Below are 24,642 nucleotides of genomic sequence, written 5' to 3'. Positions count from 1 at the left end.
TCCACGCAGTTCATCACGCAACTTAGAGCTGGTAATAAGTCTGTCCCTAGTCGCGGGGATTGAGTAGTGTAGACACCTATCTGTGTCTCCCCAAAACCAAACCCGGTGATGAGTACCTTTCACGTCGAATCATAATCGAATGAAACGAAAGTGTGGAAAGGTCTAGTGTTGCGGAAAGTTTTATTTCTTTTCTTTTCTCTTCTTTCTGTTTTTTGAAAACTTTATTTTAAGAAAACAGCCAATCCAGTTTGGTTGGTCCATGATATGGGTCTAATAGTGGTGTAGTTGGATGGGGCTTGCAAAGACCTTTCCAACGATATATTATAAGCCCGATTCCGATGAATATTGAGGAATTTATGGCCAATTTACTAAACTGGGCCCGGTTCGAGTTTTAAATATGGCCCAATGATCTAGGAGAGGGCCTAATATGATTTATCATTCCTAATGTAATTAGGAATGGTTTTGGTCTTCTAGAACATTCTAGAAGGTTTTTTCATTCTTAATTCAATTAGGATTCTTCAGAGTTTTAATTAGATCAAATAGCATTTCCGACTGAAATTATATTATTTTATCTTCCAGTACGGGAAATTTATCAGGTTTTCGAAAACGCGTTGAAATCCAAATTAGCGTCCAACCCCAGGCCTTGGCGCCTGGAATCAGGATTGGCGCCAGACGCCAGCCATTGGCGCCTGGCGCTAGCCACTGATCCCGGCGCCAATGAGCCTGGCGCCAAGTTAGTTTTGCGATCTTCAGACTCTGTTTTGATAAATTATCTTTTTTGGCTGATTTTCTCTATAAATATCGTATCAAAAAACTCCGTTTTCATTCATCATCTACAAGTATCATAAATCCACAATCACTTTATGAATTACCAATAATCAATTCTTTTTATTCATCAAATTCTTTGAATTCATCTACATCATTCATTCATCAATTTTCAATAACATTAATATTTTAGCATTCTTCTTTTCTAAACCTTTGCTTTTTAATACAAAATTCCGCATTCACAAGATCTAGAAACACCTAGCCATATTCGAAGTTGCCTTCGCCCTAAACGTGAAAGGTTTTAATTTCTGAGGGTTTGGTCCCAAATCTCTCTTTCAATTATTTAATTTAATTGTTTTGATTATTATTTTTCCTTGAAATTACTAACGTGTGTATTTTGTAATTAGAAAGAGATACGAGGCATCCAAGTAAGTACTTTAAGGGATTTTATTGATTCATTGATTTCATGATGTAGATATCATGCTTAGATTGTTATTTATGATTCCTAGTATCATGTCTAGGGTATCTTTAATATTAAGTATGATGCTTCCTATGTTCTTCCTAATATTTATTATGATTATTATGATTGATGATTATTGATTATTTATTATGTTGCTTGATATGCATATTATTATTATTGTTATTGCTTGATCACCTTTTATTGCAGGTTAAAGGGAATTGGTATTTGCAAACACGCTTAATAAGATATTTAATAATCTTGTTAGGTTAATTGTGATTATAATTCAAGTGATCGCCAATAATAGTTTGTTTGTGCATTAAATTCAACCAACATAGATTAAACAGGTTTAGGGTTAATCCTATTGATTGTATGTTAGTCAGAAAGCGCACATGAATACGAGCAGAATAAAGTAGAGGCCTATTATTAGGGCAGGTTTAATCTCTTTTAGGTTGGATTTGTACCATCATCCCCGGACCCTTATTTTGGTTCCTGACCTTATGGAGTTGGCGATCTCTTGGATCGTTAAGGGGTGTAACCTTCACCTCGTGAACGGTTTACAAGTTCCTTAAAAACTTGTTAGCGACTCTTTTGCTCTATCTTCTTCCCTTTTGGACGCCACCGTACTTTAGTGTATGATCACAGTGGGGTTCAAGCTAGTGGGATTTTAAAGGCTTGAAATTATTCCCTACAAGTAGGACATAAGACCATGTGCAACGACACAATAAGAAATATTGACTTAAATTCTTCTTCTTCATCGTCACCAAACTCAGCCTCCAACCGACCCATCATTTCACTACTCACAGGTATGCCAATTGAAGTGTACACACTACCACAACCTCTACTAGATTTTGTTTTCCATGAAGTACCATACTTGAGCACCAGTTGTTGTACCTTTGCACGAACTTCCCCAGTCATTAATTTTGAATTAGGAACTGCCTTACTCCCACATGGAATTCCTAATATCCACCGTACTTGGTTCTTAGAAAATGAAAATACACGCCCATCGGGAGCAACCATGGTTTTACTGAGGGGATCTATTCTAGTCATTACCCAATACGCTAACTGTCTCGGTAACTGCGTTTTTGATACAAAATGAAGGAGTCCCCCAAACCCCATCTCTGCGTTTTTGAATAAATGGCAAATTTTCAATTGAAAATGACATTAAAAGGGCAATTGCATTTACAACAATTTTAACATATATGATAACCCTAAATCCAATTCAATTACTCACATTGCGACTCATAAAGAACTGACCTGCTATTTTGCGCAGCAACAATTGAAGGACTAGCTTCACAATTGGTAATCAGATCAATGCTAGTAGCTCAATATTCGGATGCGACTCATGTTTGGTTCTTGCTCTACCCCCTGGAATGGTTAACAACATCGCGTCGAAAATAAAACTTGTATGAGCTTGATAACTGGTTTCACCAGGTTCGTCTGATACAACATGCTCACATATGATTACTTTTCCATCTTCTGGCAAAGCTTCATGGCAATTCTTCAACAATTTAATACATTGTTCATTATTTCCTGCTGTATGAAAAGTCCACTGGAGGAAAATAAAAATAAAAACTTTATTATGTTATTACCACATTAAGGCATTAAATTAAATACTACCTCCGTTACATCTTATTTATGTCAAATCGTTGCAAATAATATGTAACGGAGGTAGTATTTAAATATGCCAAATACAAAGTATATAGTAAAACTATACGATTTGAGTTACTAAATAAGTACTAGCTACTACCTTGACCCAGGCTAAGGCGGTAATTTAAGGCCCGATTTATTACCTAGAATCAACAGTTATGCAAAAAACACGACTTGACATTTTATTAATTGTATTTTATTTATCGTTCACTTCATTTTGATTATTTTATTTATAAAATAACATAAAAATATGACATAGTAAAATGCTAAGGTCTTTGATATTAAACTTGAAATTTTATGTACAAATCTTGTACAGTATAAACCTTATTGATATACTTCGTATATACTTCGTATTAAATAGTGGAAATCGCCACATGACATGCTCTCTTGAACTCATCTATAACACGTTAATAGTTTAAAGTTATTGATGCAAATCTAGTTATCTAAACACTCAGGCCAGGGAGTAGTATCATATACCATTGACTAACTTTGACTAATGACTATTTTTTTTTATATTAGTCTATATATTTTTATGATTAATTTGTTATCTTTATTCTTTATATGGTCAACCTTAGTGTTGTTGAAGAAAGACAAAAGAATTAAAAAGACCTCTCAAAGTAATTAAAGGGCACCTTCATGAATATAGCGTCACCCTTTGGTACATTGATGTACATGTCTCCTCCAACATGCTCAATACCTGCATTAATATAGAGATAATAACATATACGAAGTATTATACTATTGAACTATTTATTAGTAGTTGAATACTCCTTTTGATATAAATAGGAGTGTTTGTTTTATTTTGAGGAAAGAATTTTCAAGGCTCGTACTCCCTTCACGCACTTCACTATAACATTAACTTCGTAAGTCATTTTAGCTAATTTTTTTCAAGTGAATTTTAATACAAGTCTCCCCTATATTACTACGTATTAAACAGTATTAACTATCTTTGTAAATATTAATTCATCAACGATTTCACAAGCATTTAATTTATGTTCGTTATATTATAATTCATTTTATAATGTTATGTTAACTCGATCAACTTTTAACCAATAATGATGACGTAATCCTGATCAATTAGTGCTAAATCAAGTGGAGTGGACGAACAAGACTTTAGGGAAGGGTAAGGGCTCTTTATTAATTGTAAAATATTGACTTTTGTATTGTTCATATATATAACTAATTATATAAAATTATGAGTAATTTATACAAAATTTAAAAAAAAAAATGTTAAAAAATTAGTACTTCATAATGAAGATCTTTAAATCAATGAAATGAAAAGATTATTTAAATAATTGACCTATTCTTACCAGGAAAAGATGGTGCATCTTTAATGATATGAGGCAGATCAAAATTAATACCCTTAATTGAGGGGTATTTAGGGATAATCATGTTGAGTGTAACTCCAGTTGCACCACCAACATCAACGAGTGATGAAATACCTTCAAATCCTTTATAATTATCTAAGATTTTCTTAGATACCATGATTGAGTGATGGTCCATTCCATCATAAAAAACATTGTAAAATCTTGAATTTGTACCAAGATAATCAAATACGCCCATACCATGAGCCAAATTGAAAGGAACTCCACCGTCAAGTACCGCATCTTTCAAATGTTTCCTGCAATACTCAACCATAGTATGAATCTATCAAGATAAACCTTATAAATCAAAATTATATATACAACTTCCGTTAATTTTTATGTGCAACTTTAGAATATTTTATATCTCACAAATAATACCTCAATGTTGCACATAAAAATTACATGTGATAGATTAAGCATTATTCATTTATTTGTCACTTGCCAACAAAGTATACATGGATCCAATAAGACCATTACAAAAGTCACAACTCACAAATTTTAATTGAATTTATGCATATAAATATGAAGAATTTGAGGTGTATATGGTCTGAATCATTAAGGTCAAAACTAGTCTGATTAAAAATTCAAGCGAAATTTTGTTAGATTTGAATCACCATTATATAAGGTTATTATTAAAAAAAAAAAAAAAATCACCACCATATAATATTACTATTGTAGCCACTATGCCCACTAGTCTACTACCTTAACAGAAATAAATTGTACAAAGTAGTAAAAAAACATGTGTGTAACTCAAAACATGTGAAAGTTTCACTTACCAAGAATTCATGACAACCTTATCATACATGAGAGTGGCAAAGGCACTATATGAACCCCCACCACCATTCTTAACCAAGAATTGGCAAACAGGCCCAAGTCCATAGACCCTTTCAACCTGACCATTAGGCCCAACACGGTTAGAGAAGGTGACAATGGTAAAGTTAGCCAAGATGCGTAGCAAGCGGTCTAAGACCACCGCGGCATCTGGATTAGTGGTGGTTAATTGGGAGGCGATCTCTAACGACGAAAGTTGGGCATCAGGGCCTGCTTATTGATTATGTTGTTGGCAGATAATTAAGAAACATAAAGAAAAAAAATAAATGGTTATTAAATAACCATGCATTACCATTGAAAATTAAAGGTGTTTCCAAATATAGGGAAAAATAACTAATGGTAATAAATATTGCAGGCTAAATTTTAAATGGCTTAGGTTGTTTTAGGAAAACTATAAATTGAGCATTTCCTTCATTTGTATGTAATAATTTTCAAGAGAAAATCTGAGAGAAGAAAAATAACTCAGAGAAAAGAGGGGTTGTGTTTTTGCACTTTGGTATAAATAGACATTTTGTTTATGTAATTTATTTCTCCCTCAAATTTGATTAAATAGAAAAGTTGCATTATTTTCTTAACAATTGGTATCAGAGCTTCGTTGACAATTAGTCCACATTACGATAAAAATAAAAATGATCCTAAAAGAAAAAGTCAAATTTGAGTGGGAGAAATGGCTACAGACAAAGGAGAAGTTAAACTTGAAAAATTCGATGGTAAAGATTTCGGATTTTGGAAAATGCAGATTGAAGGTTATTTATACCAGAAAAAACTCTATCAACCTCTGGAAGAGAAAAAGCCAGATGGCATGCAAGAAGCAGAATGGAAACTTTTAGATAGACAAGCACTCGGAGTTATTCGATTGACGTTATCACGCAATGTGGCGTTTAACATTGCAAAGGAAACCACAACGGCAGGTCTCATGAAAGCTCTCTCTAATATGTATGAGAAGCCATCAGCCTCCAATAAAGTTCATTTGATGAGGCGGTTGTTTAGTTTGAGGATGTCGGAAGGTGGATCGGTAGCTCAACACCTTAATGAACTCAATTCTGTCACAACCCAATTGAGTTCTGTTGAAATCAAATTTGATGATGAAGTATTAGCGTTAATACTTTTATCTTCCCTGCCAGATAGTTGGAATGCTACAGTCACAGCTGTGAGTAGCTCATCGGGAAATAACAAGTTGAAGTTTGATGACGTTTGTGATCTGGTTCTTAGTGAGGAGATTCGACGAAGAGAATCAGGTGAATCTTCATCCTCTTCAGTATTGCATACAGAGTCAAACGGAAGAAATTTAATCAGAAGGAATGAACGCGGAAGATCAAACTATCGAGGACAATCCAGAGATAGGAAGTCAAAATCCAGGAATCCAAATAATTTCCAAAACTCAAATACTGTGGAGTGTTGAATTGTGGAAAAATTAGGCACTATAAAAAATCAGTGCAAGAGAACACCAAAAGGCAAAGAAGTGAAGGCAGAGGCAAATGTCACTTCTACCGGAGAAGGTGATGATACGTTGATATGCTCATTGGAGAGCAAAGAAGAGTCTTGGGTATTAGACTCTGGAGCATCGTTCCATGCTACTTCTAATAAAAACTTTTTTGAGAAGTATGTCCATAGAAACCTTGGACAGGTATACCTTGGTGATGACCAACCTTGTGATATTGTTGGTCAAAGTAATGTCAAAATTAAGTTAAATGGTCAGCTTGGGAGCTGAAGATGTCAAACATGTTCCCGACCTAAGAAAGAACTGATCTCAGTTGGCAGTTGGCTTGTGAAGGTTACACTATAATCTTTCAAGTGATAATTGGAAGATTTCAAAGGGAGCAATGATAGTTGCTCATGGTAAAAAGAATGGTACTCTCTATTTGACAGCTGGAGCGCGTTATTCGATTGCAGTTGCAACAAAGAATGAAAATTCCAAGTTATGGCACCAAAGACTTGTCACATGAGTGAGAAAGGAATGAAGATCATGCATTCAATTGGAAAACTCCCTAGTCTAAAATCTGTGAATTTAGACATGTGTGAAGAATGCATACTTGGAAAACAGAAGAGGGTAAGCTTCAGACATATGGAAGAACTCCAATGAAAGAAAAATTGGAGCTTGTTCATTCTGATGTGTGGGACCAACAACCACCCAGTCTATAGGTGGAAAACAGTATTGATGATCACTCTAGGAAAGTATGGGTTTACTTTCTAAAATACAAGTCCGAAGTGTTTGAAGTTTTCAGGATATGGAAAGCTAGGGTTGAAAATGAAACAGGTCTGAAGATCAAAAGATTCAGGTCCGACAATGGCGGAGAATATGAGGACACCAAATTCAAGAAGTTTTGCTACGAGCATGGTATTAAGATGGAAAGAACTGTGCCAGGTACGCCTCAGCATAATGGCATAGCTGAGCGGATGAACCGAACATTGACAGAAAGAGAAGCATTCGTATACAGTCAGGTCTACCAAAACAATTCTGGGCAGAAGCAGTCAATACAGCAGCTTACTTGATCCATCGAGGACCATCAACCCCATTGGAGTACAAATTACCAGAGGAGGTATGGAGCGGCAAAGAGATCAAATTGTCGCACTTAAAGGTATTTGGTTGTGTAGCTTATGTGCACATTAGTGATCAAGGCAGAAATAAGCTTGATCCTAAATCAAAAGTTTGCACTTTTATCGGTTATGGCGAAGATGAGTTCGGATACCGCATTTGGGATGATGAAAGCAAAAATATTATTCGTTCAATCAATGAGAGAGTCATGTACAAAGATAGGCATAAAATTGAGAGTTATGAAACAAATCAAAAAGAATCTACATTCATTGATGAAGATTATGTCCCAGACAGTACGATGCAAGAGTACACTATCATAAGTACTCCGCAACAAGAAGAACAGACTGTACAGGGCAGTACATCGCAATCAAATGACATACAACAACCTTCTTGTCCAACTCCTACCCTAAGAAAGGAGTACTCGACCACATGTGCCTAATAGAAAATATATGAATTATTTGTTATTAACTGATGATGGGGAACCAGAAGATTATTATGAAGCATCCCAGACCAGAGATGCTAGCAAGTGGGGGCTTGCAATGAAAGATGAAATGCAATCCCTGATTTCAAACCAGACATGGGAACTAACTGAGTTACCCATAGGTAAGAAGGCCCTTCATAACAAATGGATATATCGAGCAAAAAAGGAGCACAATGATTCCAAGAGGTATAAGGCTCGACTAGTTGTCAAAGGTTTTCAACAGAAAGAAGGAGTTGATTATAATGAGATATTCGCTCCTGTTGTGAAACTCAATACCATTAGAACAGTGTTGAGTATTGTTGCAATTGAAGATCTTTATCTCGAGCAGTTAGAAGTGAAGACTGCATTTCTTCATGGAGATCTTGATGAAGAATATACATGCACCAGCCAGAAGGTTTTATAAAAAGTAGGAAAAGAGCAGATGGTATGCAAACTTAAGAAAAGTTTATACGGGCTAAAACAAGCCCCAAGACAATGGTACAAAAAGTTTGATAACTTCATGCACAAGGAAGATTTCCAGAAGTGCAACGCTGACCACTGTTGCTACTTCAAGAGATATCAATCCAGTTATATCATCCGATTACTTTATGTTGATGATATGTTAATAGCAGGTTCTGATATGAATGATATTATAAAGTTGAAGCATCAATTGTCAAAGGAATTTGACATGAAGGACTTGGGTCCAGCAAAGAATATTTTAGGAATGCAAATCACAAGAGATAAGCAGAGAGGCACTTTGCAGTTATCACAATTAGAGTACATCAAACGTGTTCTTCAGAGATTTAATATGGGTGATGCTAAGCCTGTTAGTACACCGTTGTGAGTCATTTTCGTCTATCAAAGGATCAGTCCCCTCAGACAGATGAAGATAAAGAATATATGGCCAAGGTTCCTTATGCCTCGGCTATTGGAAGTTTGATGTATGCAATGGTTTGTACAAGACCAGATATTGGACATGCAGTGGGAGTTATAAGCAGGTTTATGTCCAATCCAGGAAAAGTCCATTGGGAAGCTGTTAAATGGATTTTGAGGTATTTACGAGGTACAATTAATAAGTGTTTGTACTTTGGTAAAGGTGAATTGAAAATACAAGGTTACGTTGATGCAGACTTTGGCGGTGAAGTCGATAATAGAAAGAGCACAACGGGTTATGTATTTACAGTTGGAAATACAGCCGTAAGTTGGATGTCCCAACTACAAAAGATTGTTGCTTTATCCACTACAGAAGCTGAGTATGTGGCAGTGACCGAAGCTAGTAAAGAGATGATATGGCTTCAAGGTTTGTTAGATGAGCTGGGGCTCAAACAAGTGAATAATATTTTGTATAGCGATAGTCAGAGTGCTATACATTTAGCAAAGAATTCGGCGTTTCACTCAAGAACAAAGCATCGGTATTCGTTATCACTTTATCAAGGTCTAGAAGAAGAAGTGTTAACTCTTAAAAAGATTCTTGCAATAAGAATCCAGCAGACATGTTAACGAAAACAGTGACGATTGACAAGTTGAAATTGTGCTCAACATCAATTGGTCTTAAAATGACAGAAGACTAGTTGAGGTTCTACTCCTTGGTGTGAAGACAGATTGAAATCAGTCTTCAAGTGGGAGATTGTTGGCAGATAATTAAGAAACATAAAAAAAAAAAAATAAATGGTTATTAAATAACCATGCATTACCATTGAAAATTAAAGGTGTTTCCAAATATAGGGAAAATAACTAATGGTAATAAATATTGCAGGCTAAATTTTAAATGGCTTAGGTTGTTTTAGGAAAACTATAAATTGAGCATTTCCTTCATTTGTATGTAATTCCTTCATTTGTATGTAATAATTTTCAAGAGAAAATCTGAGAGAAGAAAAATAACTCAGAGAAAAGAGGGTTGTGTTTTTTGCACTTTGGTATAAATAGACATTTTGTTTATGTAATTTATTTCTCCCTCAAATTTAATTAAATAGAAAATTTGCATTATTTTCTTAACATATGTCAATAATGTTTAGCTCAAGGACTGCTTTGAACACCATAGATGGTACATGGCTAGTAGCCAAGCACATTGCCATAGAGAGGGCCTCCTCTTCAGTAGTTGGGCCTTTTTGTGTAACATTATTGCCCATAATTCAGCTTTTGTTTTTTCTTTTTCTTTTGAACTTAAAAGAATGGAAATAATTAAGGGATTAGTTGGATTTTAAAGGACAAGTGAGATTACTTTGATTTCTGAATTTACAATCTCATGATTTATAAGGTACTCAGTCACTCACTTGTTTTGTCCTCGCTAACTAAAACAAATATGTTATATTTTCCATGTCAATTTGGTGCAAGGGTCCACCCTTTGTAATTTTTTTTCCAATAAAATCAAAGAAATCCAATAAATTCAAATAATCAAGTGACAATCAACATCTAAATATGATATAAAAGTTAGTTTTGATGCTAAGTACAGAATATTTAAGTAAATGAAAGATGCTTTTGGCTAATAATTTGTACTTCATCAATATAAAATCATTTGTAATAGACTTTGCACTTAATTTAAGGCAGTCTATTACAAATGATTTTTTAATGATGAAATAGCAATCGTTAGTACTTTATCTGCTTGCTTAGGAAGAAGATTGTGACACTCATATTATTATAGACTTATGAATTGTACTATGTATAAGTGTATAACGTATTATTTAGTACTCTATAATTTTTTTTTTTTCTCAAATGTAGAAAATAATTCTATTCTTTTGGTTTTAATAGGACCTCCTCATTTCATAAAAGGAAAAAATTAAATACAATAATCCCACCTTTCGCCCATCTGCTCAAAATAATCTCACCTATTCGAATTCTAGAAATAATCCCACCTTGTAACCCCATCTTCCCAAAATGAACCTTTTTATTTAATGACCGGTTGTTTGAATTGATAACCAGTTTTAAAAGGTAATTTGACACGTGTCACCTTTTAATTGGGTTTTAATAAAATTAAAGAATTTAAGATTTTTTTAAAAAAAATACCCTCTTCTTCTTTCCCCTGCAAATTAAAGCTCCCTCTCCCTCACTGGACGAGCCGTCGCCGACCAGTCAAAAACCAGCTGTTCGCCAGGTCGACCAAACCCAGTTGGCCATCCGCCCTCCTTGATTCCCTCCCACCCAATTCACCAATCACCACCAAATCGTTTCTCTAGTCCTATACCCGACTCACCCACCCAATTGACCAGTCAACTCATTGGCGAGATCCCTGAGTTGAGTCGACTCAGTTCCCTCAACTCCCAAACCGAAACATCAAAATTTTCTCAAAAAGCGTGGATATTAGCCTTCAATTTTAAAATTTTTTGACTTTTTTATCCGGAAATAAAAATTGCCGAAATGTTTATCATGGTCCCTAATACCCTCCGGCAGTCCAATTGGCTGGGTGGAACCATCCAATTTGCCTTTAAACGACCAATTTACCAGTTTACAACTTCCACCGATTTCACTAATTCAAGCCTACCACGAACATTTATGACAACAAATAATGACATATATGGTTCCAAACAGCATTATATGACCCCGATATGTATCCCATAGAATTTCAAGACTTTTCGACACTGGTCTCTAAAACCTCCAAAATTTCTCAAAAAGCGTGGATATTAGCCTTCAATTTTGGAATTTTATGACTTTTTTTCTCCCGGATATAAAAATTGCCAAAATATTTACCATGGTCCCAAATACCCTCCGGGAGTCCAATTGGGTGGGTGGAACATCCAATTTGCCTTTAAACAACCAATTTACCAGTTTACAACTTACACCGATTTCATTAACTCAAGCCTACCACAAACATTTATGACACACAAACGAAATTATATGACCTTCCAGATACATCCCCTGAAATTTCAGGACTTTTCGACACCAGACCCCAAAACCTCCAAAACTTCTCCAAAAGTGTGGATATTAGCCTTTAATTTTGGAATTTTTTAACTTTTTTTTGTTCTGGAAATAAAAATTGCCAAAATGTTTACCATGGTCCTTAATACCCTCTTGGAATCCAAATGATTGGTTGGAACCATCCAATTTGACTTTAAACGAGAAATTTACCGAATTACAACTTGCACCGATTTCATTAATTCAAGCATGCCACAAACATTTATGACAACTTAAAATGATCATATATGGTTCCAAGAAGCATTATATGACCCCGAGATGTATCCCATAGAATTTCAAGACTTTTCGACACTGGTCCCTAAAACCTCCAAAATTTCTCAAAAAGCGTGGATATTAGCCTTTAATTTTGGAATTTTTTGACTTTTTTTCGCCTGGATATAAAAAGTGCCAAAATTTTTACCACGGTCCCAAATAACCTCCGGGAGTCCAATTGGGTGGGTGGAACATCAAATTTGCCTTTAAACAACCAATTTACCAGTTTACAACTTGCACCGATTTCATTAACTCAAGCCTACCACAACATTTATGACAACAAATAATGATCATATATGATTCCACACGACATTATATGACCTCGAGATACATCCTCTAGAATTTAAGGACTTTTCGACGCCAGGCCCCGAAACCTCCAAAACTTCTCAAAAAGTGTGGATATTAGCCTTTAATTTTGGAATTTTTTGACTTTTTTTTGTTCAGAAATAAAAATTGCCGAAATATTTACCATGGTCCCTAATACTCTCTTGGAGTCCAATTGCTTGGTTGGAACCATCCAATTTGACTTTAAACGACCAATTTACCGATTTACAACTTGCACCAATTTCATTAATTCAAGTCTACCACGAACATTTATGACAACTTAAAATGATCATATATGGTATGAAACGACATTATATAACTTCGAGATGTATCCCGTAAAATCTCAATCCTTTTCGACACCGGGTCCTGAAACCTCCAAAATTTCTCAAAAAGCGTGGATATTAGCCTTCAATTTTGGAATTTTTGGACTTTTTTTCGCCTGAAAATAAAAATTACCGAAATTTTTACCATGGTCCCTAATACCCTCTGGGTGTCCAAATAGGTGGGTGAACCATCCAATTTGCCTTTAAACGACCAATTTATCGAATTACAACTTGCACCGATTTCATTAATTCAACCCTACCACAAACATTTATGACAACATACAATGGTCATTTATGGTTTCAAACGCCATTATATGACTTCGAGATGTATCCCGTAAAATCTCAAGCCTTTTCGACACCGAGCCCCGAAACCTCCAAAATTTCTCAAAAAGCGTGGATATTAAGCCTTCAATTTTGAAATTTTTTGACTTTTTCGCCCAAATATAAAAATTACCGAAATGTTTACCATGGTCCTTAATACCCTCTGGGTGTCCAAATAGGTGGGTGAACCATCCAATTTGCCTTTAAACGACCAATTTATCGAATTACAACTTGCACCGATTTCATTAATTCAAGCCTACCACAAACATTTGTGACAACATACAATGGTCATTTATGGTTTCAAACACCATTATATGACCCCGAGATGGATCTACAAAAATCTCATTTCTTTTCGACACCCGGCCCCGAAACCTTCGAAATTTCTCAAAAAACGTGAATAATTAGCCTTTAATATTGGAATTGTCAAACTTTTTTTCGCCCAGAAATAATAATTTCCAAAATGTTTACCATGGTCCCCAATGCCATTCGGAAGTCCAATTGGGTGTGTGGAACCATCCAATTTGCCTTTAAACGGCCTATTTACCGGTTTATAACTTGCACCGGTTTCATTAACTCAAGCCTACCATGAACATTTATGACAACAAATAATGATCATATATGGTTCCATACGGCATTTTATGACCTCAATATGTATCCTCTAGAATTTCAATACTTTTAGACACCGGGCTCCGAATCATCCAAAATTTCTAAAAAACGTGGATATATATTAGCCTTCAATTTTTAAAGTTTTGACTTTTTTTTTTTGTCCGGAAATAAAAATTACCGAAATGTTTACTGTGGTCCTAATATTGTAACACCCTAGAAATTCCTTTCCTTTAAATACACACTTTACTCTTTTAAAAATACGTTTTAGGAATATCTAAGACATTACCGCCACCGTGAAAACGGCTAAGGCAACTATCAAAGATACACAGCGGAAGACTTGAAAACCAAAACTATTTAAATAACACAATTTAAAATACCAAACCAACGAAAATAAAGTTGAAAATCAACAAAACCAAAGCCAATTAAAATCCACTACAACTTGGAACCATTTAAGGCCCTTATTCAAAACCGAAACAACCAATCTTTTGTGTTAGTCCATAAAGTAATATAATAAAATATTCAATGCATAAAACACATCATATTCTAATAGAAGCTAGCATGATTCTCTCTTCACTCATGCCCCGTCATGAACATGCTTCAATACCTGAAAAGTGTATCTCTACTTGCCCCTACTACTCTCCATTAAAATGGATCATCGTAGGGCCAAGATAAAGACATGCCTAGACACAAACAACACACCCAATCAGCAAAGCTGAGTACATAGGCGTAATTAAACACACTAACATGCATTCTCCTATCATCACACACACTTACCTCATTGCACCCGTTTACAAGCACACACAACAATCAACAAGACACTTTAACTAGACCCTAAAAATTCATTTAGCGTTGATTACGCATCGAACGGGTTTTCAACTAATCCTATCCCAATAAATTGGGGTTAACTGACACGGGAGCTAACCGTGCCAGCAACAAACCTGTGCCACACATAGGTGGCGGAATTCCAGCGCATAAAAAAAGGAATATACAGCGTCCTGTACTCCGTTAGAAGTTATGATCAAATATAAAGTCACATAACTCCCCCATATGTTCATACTCAAGGTATATACGTTCCAAGAGTTTTGGTGCGTAATCTCTTTCACTTTACGTTATTTATATATTATTAGACTTGGTGATGACTCTCAAGGCATAATAAGTCAATCAACAATAATTATTCAATCAAACAAATATACCAATTTAATTCTTGAATAATTAGTGACAACATAAAATTTAATGTTGAACCCTTTTTAATTCTATCTCAGTGTCGAAGACACCTTAAACGCATAAAACGCCAACAATCCTATACCTCGGTGTTAAAACACCTTAAGTGCACAAAGGCACCAACATACAATTTATTCCTTGTGTACATAGACACTTATATAGCTCCTTTCTCATGCTTAAAACATCAATAAAAATTATATGAACCATAATAAAATTTCTTTTCAATATTCCAAACATAATTAAACAATCAGTTTAATTAAACATGCTCTCTATCATGCCATAAATAAATATGTAGTCCATATAATCATGCCAAAATATAATTTTCCAATCCATAAACCATCACAAGTAATTCATGCTTCACAATTCAATCACCAACACCAATAATTCACGATTCAATACATAAACCTTAGCATGATACTACTTGTAATTGATTGAAATTAAACCTAGCATGATTCTACATCATCAAAATATGCTAAGTACGCGAACGTACCTTGAATACGATCCTAAAATCGTCACGACTAGTAAAAATTGCTCACTTCGAAGTCTCCTACACATTAAAATTATAATAGAGCATTAAAACCCACTCTAAACAAATTTCCAGCAATCTATACTATCCTAAAACCCCTCTTAAAATAATTTGAATAAGCTGAAATTATATTTAAAACACTCTAATTAAGTCCACTTAATGGGTAATTTAAATTTCCTTCAAAAACATAATATTAAGTGCTCTACATAAAATTCCAGCACTTTATTCTAATTAAAACTTGCTGTAATTTAGTCTTAAAATACTTAAATTGAAGATCTAAACATTAATTCCTCATATGCTTTCATAATTTTCATAAATCAAAGACCTAGGGTTTCAAAAATTGGGTTTTTTTTAATTAAAACCAAATCTGAAAATTAATTCATACAATTACAATTAACAAACATCAAAATTAAACCCCCAAACTCATAATTTATATTTAGATCCAAGAATAGATTCAATTAAAACAAGAAAGCTTCAATTTTTTTTTTATATATAAGGTTCGAAAAAAAAGGGGAAAAGGGAAGAAGGGCGGCAGCCACCACCGGCTGCCGGCTGCTGGCGGCGATGGCTGCCTGCTGCCGGCGGCTTGCGCCTACTGGCAGCAGCGACCACCAGCCTGCCGGTGGCTGGCAGCGGTGGTGAGGGAGGGCAGCCGAAAGTTTAAGGGGAAGGGGGAAAAAGAAAAAGGAAAAAAAATAAGGAAGAGAGAGAGAGAAGTTTACCTTGGGTTTTCTCCACTCTGGGCAAAGTTTGATTTGCCTCATAAGTGGGATATTTATACCCCTTCTCTACTAACCCTCTTCTAGGTTTTCCTAATTCCTTCCCTAATAAAACTTGTTGAAAATTAAACTTTCCTAAAATAAAACCCCAACTTTTAAATAAAATAATTAAATAAACTTTTCTTTTAATAATAATATTAATTAAAATACTTTAATTAAAATAATTACAACCATTTAAATACTTTATACATACTTTAAATAAAATGCGTATAAAAATACGGGGTATTACAAATATCGTCCGGGAGTCCCATTGGGTGGGTGGAACCATCCAATTTGCCTTTAAACGACCAATTTACCGGTTTACAACTTGCACTGATTTCATTAATTAAATCAAACCTACCACTAACATTTATGACAACAAATAATGATCATATATGATTCCAAACAGCATTATATAAACCCGAAATGTATCTCCTAAAATTTTAAGACTTTTCGACACCAAGCCTCGAAACCTCAAAAATTTCTCAAAAAAACGTGGATATTAGTCTTCAATTTTGGAATTTTTTGACTTTTTTTCGCCCGAAAATAAAAATTACTGAAATGTTTTTCATGGTCCCTAATACCCTCCGGGAGTCATATTGGGTTGGTGGAACCATCCAATTTTCCTTTAAATTGCAAATTTAATTACCGGTTCACAACTTGCACAGATTTCATTAACTCAATCCTATTACGAGCATTTATGACAACATATAATGATCATATATGGTTTCAAACGGCATTATATGACCCCGATATGTATCCCCCAAAATATTAATATTTTTCTACACCGGGCCCTGAAACCTCCAAAATTTCTCAAAAAGAGTGGATAGCCTTCAATTTTGATTTTTTTTTATTTTTTCGCCCAGAAATAAAAATTGCCGAAATATTTACCATGGTCCCTATAACCCTCCGGGAGTCCAATTGGGTGGGTGGAACCGTCCAATTTTCCTTTAAACGACCAAATTACCGGTTTATAACTTGCACCGATTTCATTAATTCAAACCTACTACGAACATTTATGACAACAAATAATGATCATATATGGTTCCAAATGGCATTATATGACCCCGAGATGTGTCCCATAAAATTTTAAGACTTTTCGACACTGGTCCGTAAAACCTCCAAAATTTCTCAAAAAGCGTGAATATTAGCCTTCAATTTTAAATTTTTTGACTTTTTTTTTTGCCCGAAAATACAAATTGCCGAAATGTTTACCATGATCCCTAATACCCTTTGGGAGTCCAATTGGTTGTGTTGAACCATTCAATTTGCTTTGAAACAATCAATTTACCAGTTTACAACTTGCATCGATTTACCTGTTTACATCGACCAATATAATTAACTTGCACCGAACCCGAATTGAACCGAAATTGACGCATATCCATTTTAACCTGTAAAATCCTAATTTAACCTGACTTATTACAAACCCGACTTGAATTTAACCTGACCGTTCCTGACTCGACCCGAATTTAACCCAACCTGTTACAAATCTGACTCGAAATCAACCCGACTTGTTATTGACCACACCCAAATTCAACCCGACTTGTTATTGACCCGACTCGAATTTTTACCATACCTATTACTTACTCAACCCAAAAAGTCAATCCGACTTGTTACTAACCTGGCTCGAAATTAACACGACTTATTATTGACCTGACTTAAATTCAACCCAAATTGTTTCTGACCCTATTTAAAATCACCTTAAATGAAATTTAGACCACCTTATTATTATTAATCAAAGCATTTTGTTTTGGGAGACCAAGTCCGTCCAGGCCAGCAAAAGAAAGGATCATCATCCTCAAATTTAAGAGTTAAATATAATATATATTTGTTGTATGGTCAAAGGAGATAAATATCTTCCTAAGTTATAGACTATAGTTCCCTAGTATATTGCCATATATATTATAGTCAAAGGAAATAATTAGATTGATAAAAATGATAATTACCTATTTATAGTAAGTTGAACCCGAATATGACCTGACTTGGAAATGACCCGACCTAATTGTAAACTGCAAATTATTGACTTGAACATAACCCGACTTGAATCCGAGAATGACCTAACTTGAAAATGATCCAACCTGATTATAACCCGCAAATTATTGACTTGAACCGAACCTGACTTGAACCTGAGAATGACTCGACTTGAAAATGACCCGACCTGATTATAATCCTCAAATTATTGACTTAAACCGAACCTGACTCAAACTCGAGAATGACCCGACCTGATTCTAACCCGCAAATTATTGACTTGAACCGAACTCGACTCGAACCCGAGAATTACCCTAACCCGTTTTAACTCGTGAAAATCCGAAATAAACGCGAACTATTGTTCACCCGAATGTAACCTGGCCTATTATATATTAACCCGACCTAAACCCGATAAGAAGTATGACTCGACGTGACCCGACTCAAGTATGACCCAACCCAAACCCGACCCGCATAGGTTATGGAATTATTAATCTGAATTAACCCGACCCGACTTGATCCGACCTACTCTTACTCGACCCAAATTAAACCCGACCCGTTTACCCGAATTGACATCTCTACTCCCAGCGAGTTTCTTTACTCGCCCGAGTCTACTCCAACAACTATCTCCATCATTTTCTTTATTCACATGAGTAATAACAATTTGAGTGGGCTATTTTAGTTCAAAGGTGGGGTGAGGGGTGGGAACGAGGTTGACCTTGGAGCTTGACCACCAGAACAACAAAGACGAAACCTCATAGCTTGACCTTGGAGCTTGATCGAAACGAAATCAATGGTGATGGGTGGGAACGAGGTTTCCGATTCAAACCTTGGAGCTTGCTGTTGAGGAGACTTGTGGGATTTGGGTCGGCGTGGCTCAGGTGGCGGGGTGGGGCTGGGGTTGCATCTCAGGCGGTCAGTTTGGTGGTGATAGTGGGAAGGTGGTCAGCTCAGTGGTGGTGGGTGGTCAAGGTGGTTAAATGAAGGGGGTGAGGTGGAAAAAGAAGATTAATAAAATTTAAACTGTAAAACATGTTGAAGGTAAAAAGGTTCATTTTGGGAAAATGGAATTACAAGGTAGGATTATTTCTGGAATTCAAAAAGGTGGGATTATTTTGAGTAGATAGGCGAAAGTTGAGATGATTCTTTTTAATTTTTCCTTCATAAAATTGTTTGTCTAACGAATCTGGACGTGTGATTGGCCAATTCCAGAAGAACGAGTATGAGTATAAAACAGATATGGGAAAACATCAAGAATACAATAACGGAACAACAATAATATAAAATTCTCAAAGTGAAAACATTCATACAATGTTAGAGTACCATCTCAACTAAAAGGTTAAGCTGATAGTTGAGGCGCAAAAATATGATTTATACTCTATCAAAGATCGATCGAGATCCTCTAGCTACACAATAGCTAGATTATTACAAACGAAATTACTTCAAGTCAATTCATCATATCAATAATTTAACTCGATTAATTTGCACTCTTCTTTTGATATTCCATGACCCAAGTATCACAAGCGAAACAAACCAAACGAAAGACTTCAAATCCAGCCTCTTTGCCTAAGGCCTCGTACTCTTGTTTTCCTAAGGCCTCGCACTCTTGTTTAGTTCTTGCTTTACCATTAGTAGTTAATTGACTAAGCTAGTTAATTCATTAAACGATATATATCAAGGTACTTTATACTTATAATTAAAAATATATACTTCCTTTGTTTTTTTTAGTTGATTCCGTTTGACTTTTACACTGTTCATACAACACGCTTTGAGTCGCTTTTGTGGTTTATTGATACAATAAAACATATTTATGTGGGATCTTGTTTGAATCATTTCAATGTATATTTTATTAATATCCACTTTTTATAATTTTACAATGTTAATAATTAGAAATATTAATCGTTTTAAAACATGCGTTGGCAAGCGTGATAATAGAAAGATGTTAACTAAAAAAAACAAAGGAAGTATTATATTTGCGGAGTAGTTTCCTAATGGATGTATGTCAATGTTCATTTCATCACCGATAATGAAATAAGAGTCTAAGTCGTCCATGATCAATAATATACTACCTTCGATTTTTTTTTAGTTGCAACTTTGGAATATTTTATATCTCACAAATAATACTTGCAACTAAAAAAAATCGAAGGTAATATATAATACCTACTTATGCTATGATAAAAGTTGTCACTCAAGACTAGCTTTTACGCAATTATCTTGAAATAATTTGTCAAAATTCAATGTTAATCTGTTTTATAATTTTTTAAAAAAATATACTACCTCCGTTACAGGTTATGTGCAACGATTAGACATTTTCCCTCTCTACTTTATGTCAAATTGTAGCACATAATAACCTGTAACGGAGGTAGTATTTAGAAAAATCAAAATGTAGGTTATGACTGCAGTACAACTGATATGGACATGTGGTGATTGGTGGAACTTAATGTCTCCTTAATTAAAATGTATGAAGCGAAGCTGGCGAGCTGATGATGATACACATTTTTTATGCTTCAAATAAATCTTGTGTTTGGGATTTTCAGACAAGTGTTGCAGGATTCCAATTTGCGCGCAGATATTTATCACTCGTCCTTGAGTACCACGGCTACCACCTTCAGTCCAGCGAAAGAAATTTTAGTTTTGATTAGTGATTTTTTTGTTTGTTTTTTGAGGACTTGATTAGTGATTAATTGGATTAGTTGAATTTTTTTTTTCCTTTTTCTTTTTTTAAAAAAAAAGTAAGATAAATGATCATTAAGAAATCTTACTCGCGAGGAGAAAAATCAAGATTCTAATCGATATACTACATCTGTTCACCTTATTTTGTTCTAATAAGTTTAGATAAAATCGGGTATGAATAGAACACATTCCATCTTCTTAAGAGAGGGTAAGGAAATAGCTCAAGTGGATAGAGCTTTCCTCCCGATTCTAGGAGTTCATGGCTCTCTAAACAAGGAAACCCTTCAAATAATCAAATCATGAAGAACATATTAGAGATGCCTACTAACACTAACCATTAGTGGGAGTTCACATATATAAGGAGTAAAAGCTTATTTTTCTCATCAATGTGGGAAAAAGACCCTTTTCCCATAATAAATAAAAGATCAATAAACAAAAGGCAACCCTCACGTACTTCAAAGTTTCACAATATGCTAACATCATTATATCATTTTCTTTATTCACAACTAATCCCATTTTACCTGCAATGACCTAGGCATTACTTAGGCCAATAACTAATACTCCGTATAATATACTACTTTCTATTATATATTATTATGTGTTACTTTGGAGAATTATTTGTAAGATATGTATTAAAAAAATTCAAAAGTTCACATTATGCACTTGTAATAATGTTAATGTTTATGCATAAATCATGATGGAATAATGGCTCAAAACCCAGTATTATCTATTGCACACAAAACAACCAAATGTATTATTACAACTCATAATGAAATATGCAAGACATACATACGGGGTAGTGTCAAATAAAAGGGCTGAACAACAATAAAATAAAATTCTCAAAGTGTAAAAACATTCAAATGATAAAAGATGGACCAACGATTGGCGGACCCAGGAATTTCCGACTGGTGAGTCACAATTGATAACCAAATATGTAAAAAGAAAAAATTTACCAAAATTCCCAAGAAAAATTATTTACAAAGATCATCCAAATAGAAAATTGACAAGATTACAGTACTAACTAATAATTAACAAGCTTAAAATTGACAAGACTAAAATTAACAAACTAATAATTAACAAACTAATAATTGACAACATGACAAGCTTAGCTTTCTAATAATTAACAAACTAATAATTGACAAGATTAAAATTTGTACAAGCATTAGGTTCACATTTCATCAAAAACCCAACAACATTAACAAAAGGTTCAAAGTTAGTATTTTTTTTTTAAAAAAAAAACTTAGAAAATAATTTATTTATTTATTTTTTTTAAAAAAACTTAAAAAATATTTTGGGCCCTGGTGAGTCATTTGACCCACCAGGCATAAGGCCAAGTCCGCCAATGCCAACGAACATCCTCTAGCTACACAATAGCTAGATTATTACAAACGAAATTTCTTCAAGTTCATTCATCATCATATCATTAATTTAATAACTCGATTAATTTGCAATCTTCTTTTGATACTCCATGACCCAAGTATCACAAGCGAAACACACCAATCGAAAAGCTTCAAATCCAGCCTCTTTGCCTAAGGCCTCGTACTCTTGTTTGGTTCTTGCTTTACCATCTGGAAATGTTAACATGATTGCGTCCCAAATGAAGGCTGTATGAGCCTGGTAGCTAGTTTTCGGTGTTTCGGGTACAACGTACTCGCAAATTATTACTTTGCCTTCTTCTGGTAATGCTTCATGGCAATTTTTCAATAGTTTCACACATTGTTCATCGGTTCCTGATTGAAAAGTCCACTGAAAATAATGTACATGAAAATTTATTACAATCCCAACAAATTAAATATGATTGAAGAGCAAGTGAATAACCAACTCTAATAAGATCTCACATAATTATATTTATTCGTTAGTAGGAGTATAAGTCATCATATATAGTCAAGTTGTTTATAAAAAATGTTGCAACTAGAATAACAAAAATAAAAACAAATAAATTATTAAGGGCTTGTTCACATGTACTTCATTTCAGTTCAGTTCAGCTCCAATCAGTTTAGTTCAGCTCTTAATTTCCCTCTCTCATAAAATATTCATTTCAGCTCAGTTCAATTCAGCTCCAATCAGTTCAGTTCAGTTCAATTCACTTTAATTCAGCTTAGTTCAGTAAATATGAACATACTCTAATTTTTCATTTGACTACTCCGTATGAACAAAGTTCAATAAATTAAATAATCTTCACCCAAAAAATAATAATAAATTATTTATTAAATGTACCTTCATAAATATAGCATCAGCCTTAGGAACACTGTCATACATGTCCCCTCCAACATGTTCAACACCTGCAAGTACATATATAAAAATCATCCAATAATAATCGTACGAACTACAATAAAGATCTACAAAGTACAACAAATTAAATAAATAATTAAAACTATTAATATGATAGATAACAAGAATATTTCATACCAGGAACTGATGGCGCATCTCTAATAATATGAGGTAGGTCAAAATTAATAGCCTTAATTATTGAAGGATATTTAGAAAGGATCATTTTAAGAGTAAGACCAGTTGCACCACCAACATCAACAATTGATGATATACCCTCAAATCCTTTGTAAATATCAAGAAATTTCTTCATAACAATGGTAGAATGATGGTCCATTCCATCATAAAAAACCTTGTAAAATCGCGAATCTGTTCCTAGATAATCGAATATGCCCATACCATATTGCTTCTCAAAAGGATTTCCACCAATCAATACCGCGTCTTTCAAATGTTTCCTGCAATATTTTGAGGTAAGTTAAAAGGTATTGTTGCAAAATATGATTATCAACCACGAAAATAATATGTGTACCATGAAAATAAACTAGGTTATGTAATATATATGGCTTCTGATGTGAACTCTCTCTTATATCGAATAGATATCGTATGAATATTTTTTAATGAATAGAAAGGAAAGAAAATAGAAGGAAACACGAGTCAAACTTACCAAGTGTCCATGATAATCTTATCATGCATAAGATTAGCAAAAGCAGCATAAGAAACTTCATCATCATTCTTAGCCAAAAATTGACAAACTGGGCCAAGCCCATATAGCCTCTTAGGTTGTCCATTAGGACCAACCTTTTGAGTGCAAGTGAGTATAGTAAAGCTAGCCAAAAGGCGTAGCATACGGTCTAGGGCTACCGCGGCATTAGGGTTAGTGGTGGGTAATTGAGCCACAATCTCCTCCGCGGAGAGCTGAGCCTTAGGGCCAGTGTTGTAGATGATGTCGAGGACGTGCATCTCTAGCACGGTTTTGAACACCATGGACGGAACGGACCACGTAGCCAAGCACATAGCCATACAAGAGGCCTCCTCCTCGGTTGTTGGATGGATTTGTGCTTCATTGCTACCAATGATTGAACTCATTTTGTTTGAACAAATAGAAATGTGTTTAAAGAAGCTAGTGTTTTGTAAAAATATACTCTGTATATATTTTATCTTATGGCTTCAAACACCTAGGATGAGAAGAAATGAAACAAGGTAATGAGAATATTTATAGTAGCTATATAGTACCTACTCTACACAAGTAATCGTATTAAATATGACACCATAAAATGCCACCTTATCGTCAGTGTTGGTGGTCCAAAAACTCGTGATTCACATGGTCACGTATTAGTAGTTTTTTTTAATTAAACGATATATATATATATATATATCAAGGTACTTAATTATATAATACTACGTATAACATATACATCATATTGGTAAAGTAC

The 24,642-nt window shown here is 34.5% G+C and overlaps 2 protein-coding genes across 2 annotated transcripts; both read right to left on the bottom strand.

Annotated features, from left to right (window-relative positions):
* Window positions 1-2,528: 2,528 nt before the first annotated feature.
* Window positions 2,529-10,192, bottom strand: LOC110729489 (caffeic acid 3-O-methyltransferase-like). Its single transcript, XM_021909221.1, has 5 exons — window positions 10,060-10,192; window positions 5,013-5,280; window positions 4,183-4,493; window positions 3,505-3,569; window positions 2,529-2,774 (listed from the first exon to the last, which is right to left on the bottom strand). The coding sequence occupies exons 1-5, from the start codon at window positions 10,190-10,192 to the stop codon at window positions 2,529-2,531; spliced, it is 1,023 nt and encodes a 340-aa protein (XP_021764913.1).
* An 11,826-nt stretch (window positions 10,193-22,018) lies between these two features.
* Window positions 22,019-24,403, bottom strand: LOC110729654 (caffeic acid 3-O-methyltransferase-like). Its single transcript, XM_021909425.1, has 4 exons — window positions 23,874-24,403; window positions 23,351-23,664; window positions 23,159-23,223; window positions 22,019-22,687 (listed from the first exon to the last, which is right to left on the bottom strand). Exons 1-4 carry the CDS (start codon window positions 24,293-24,295, stop codon window positions 22,382-22,384), a joined length of 1,107 nt encoding a protein of 368 aa, XP_021765117.1. The 5' UTR covers window positions 24,296-24,403; the 3' UTR covers window positions 22,019-22,381.
* Between the last annotated feature and the right edge of the window lie 239 nt (window positions 24,404-24,642).

The sequence above is a fragment of the Chenopodium quinoa genome, unplaced genomic scaffold (genome assembly GCF_001683475.1).
Source record: "Chenopodium quinoa cultivar QQ74 unplaced genomic scaffold, ASM168347v1, whole genome shotgun sequence".
In the NCBI taxonomy this organism is placed as follows: domain Eukaryota; kingdom Viridiplantae; phylum Streptophyta; class Magnoliopsida; order Caryophyllales; family Amaranthaceae; genus Chenopodium; species Chenopodium quinoa.
Note: the sequence above shows the minus strand (reverse complement) of the source record. Positions and strands in the feature narration are given on the sequence as shown.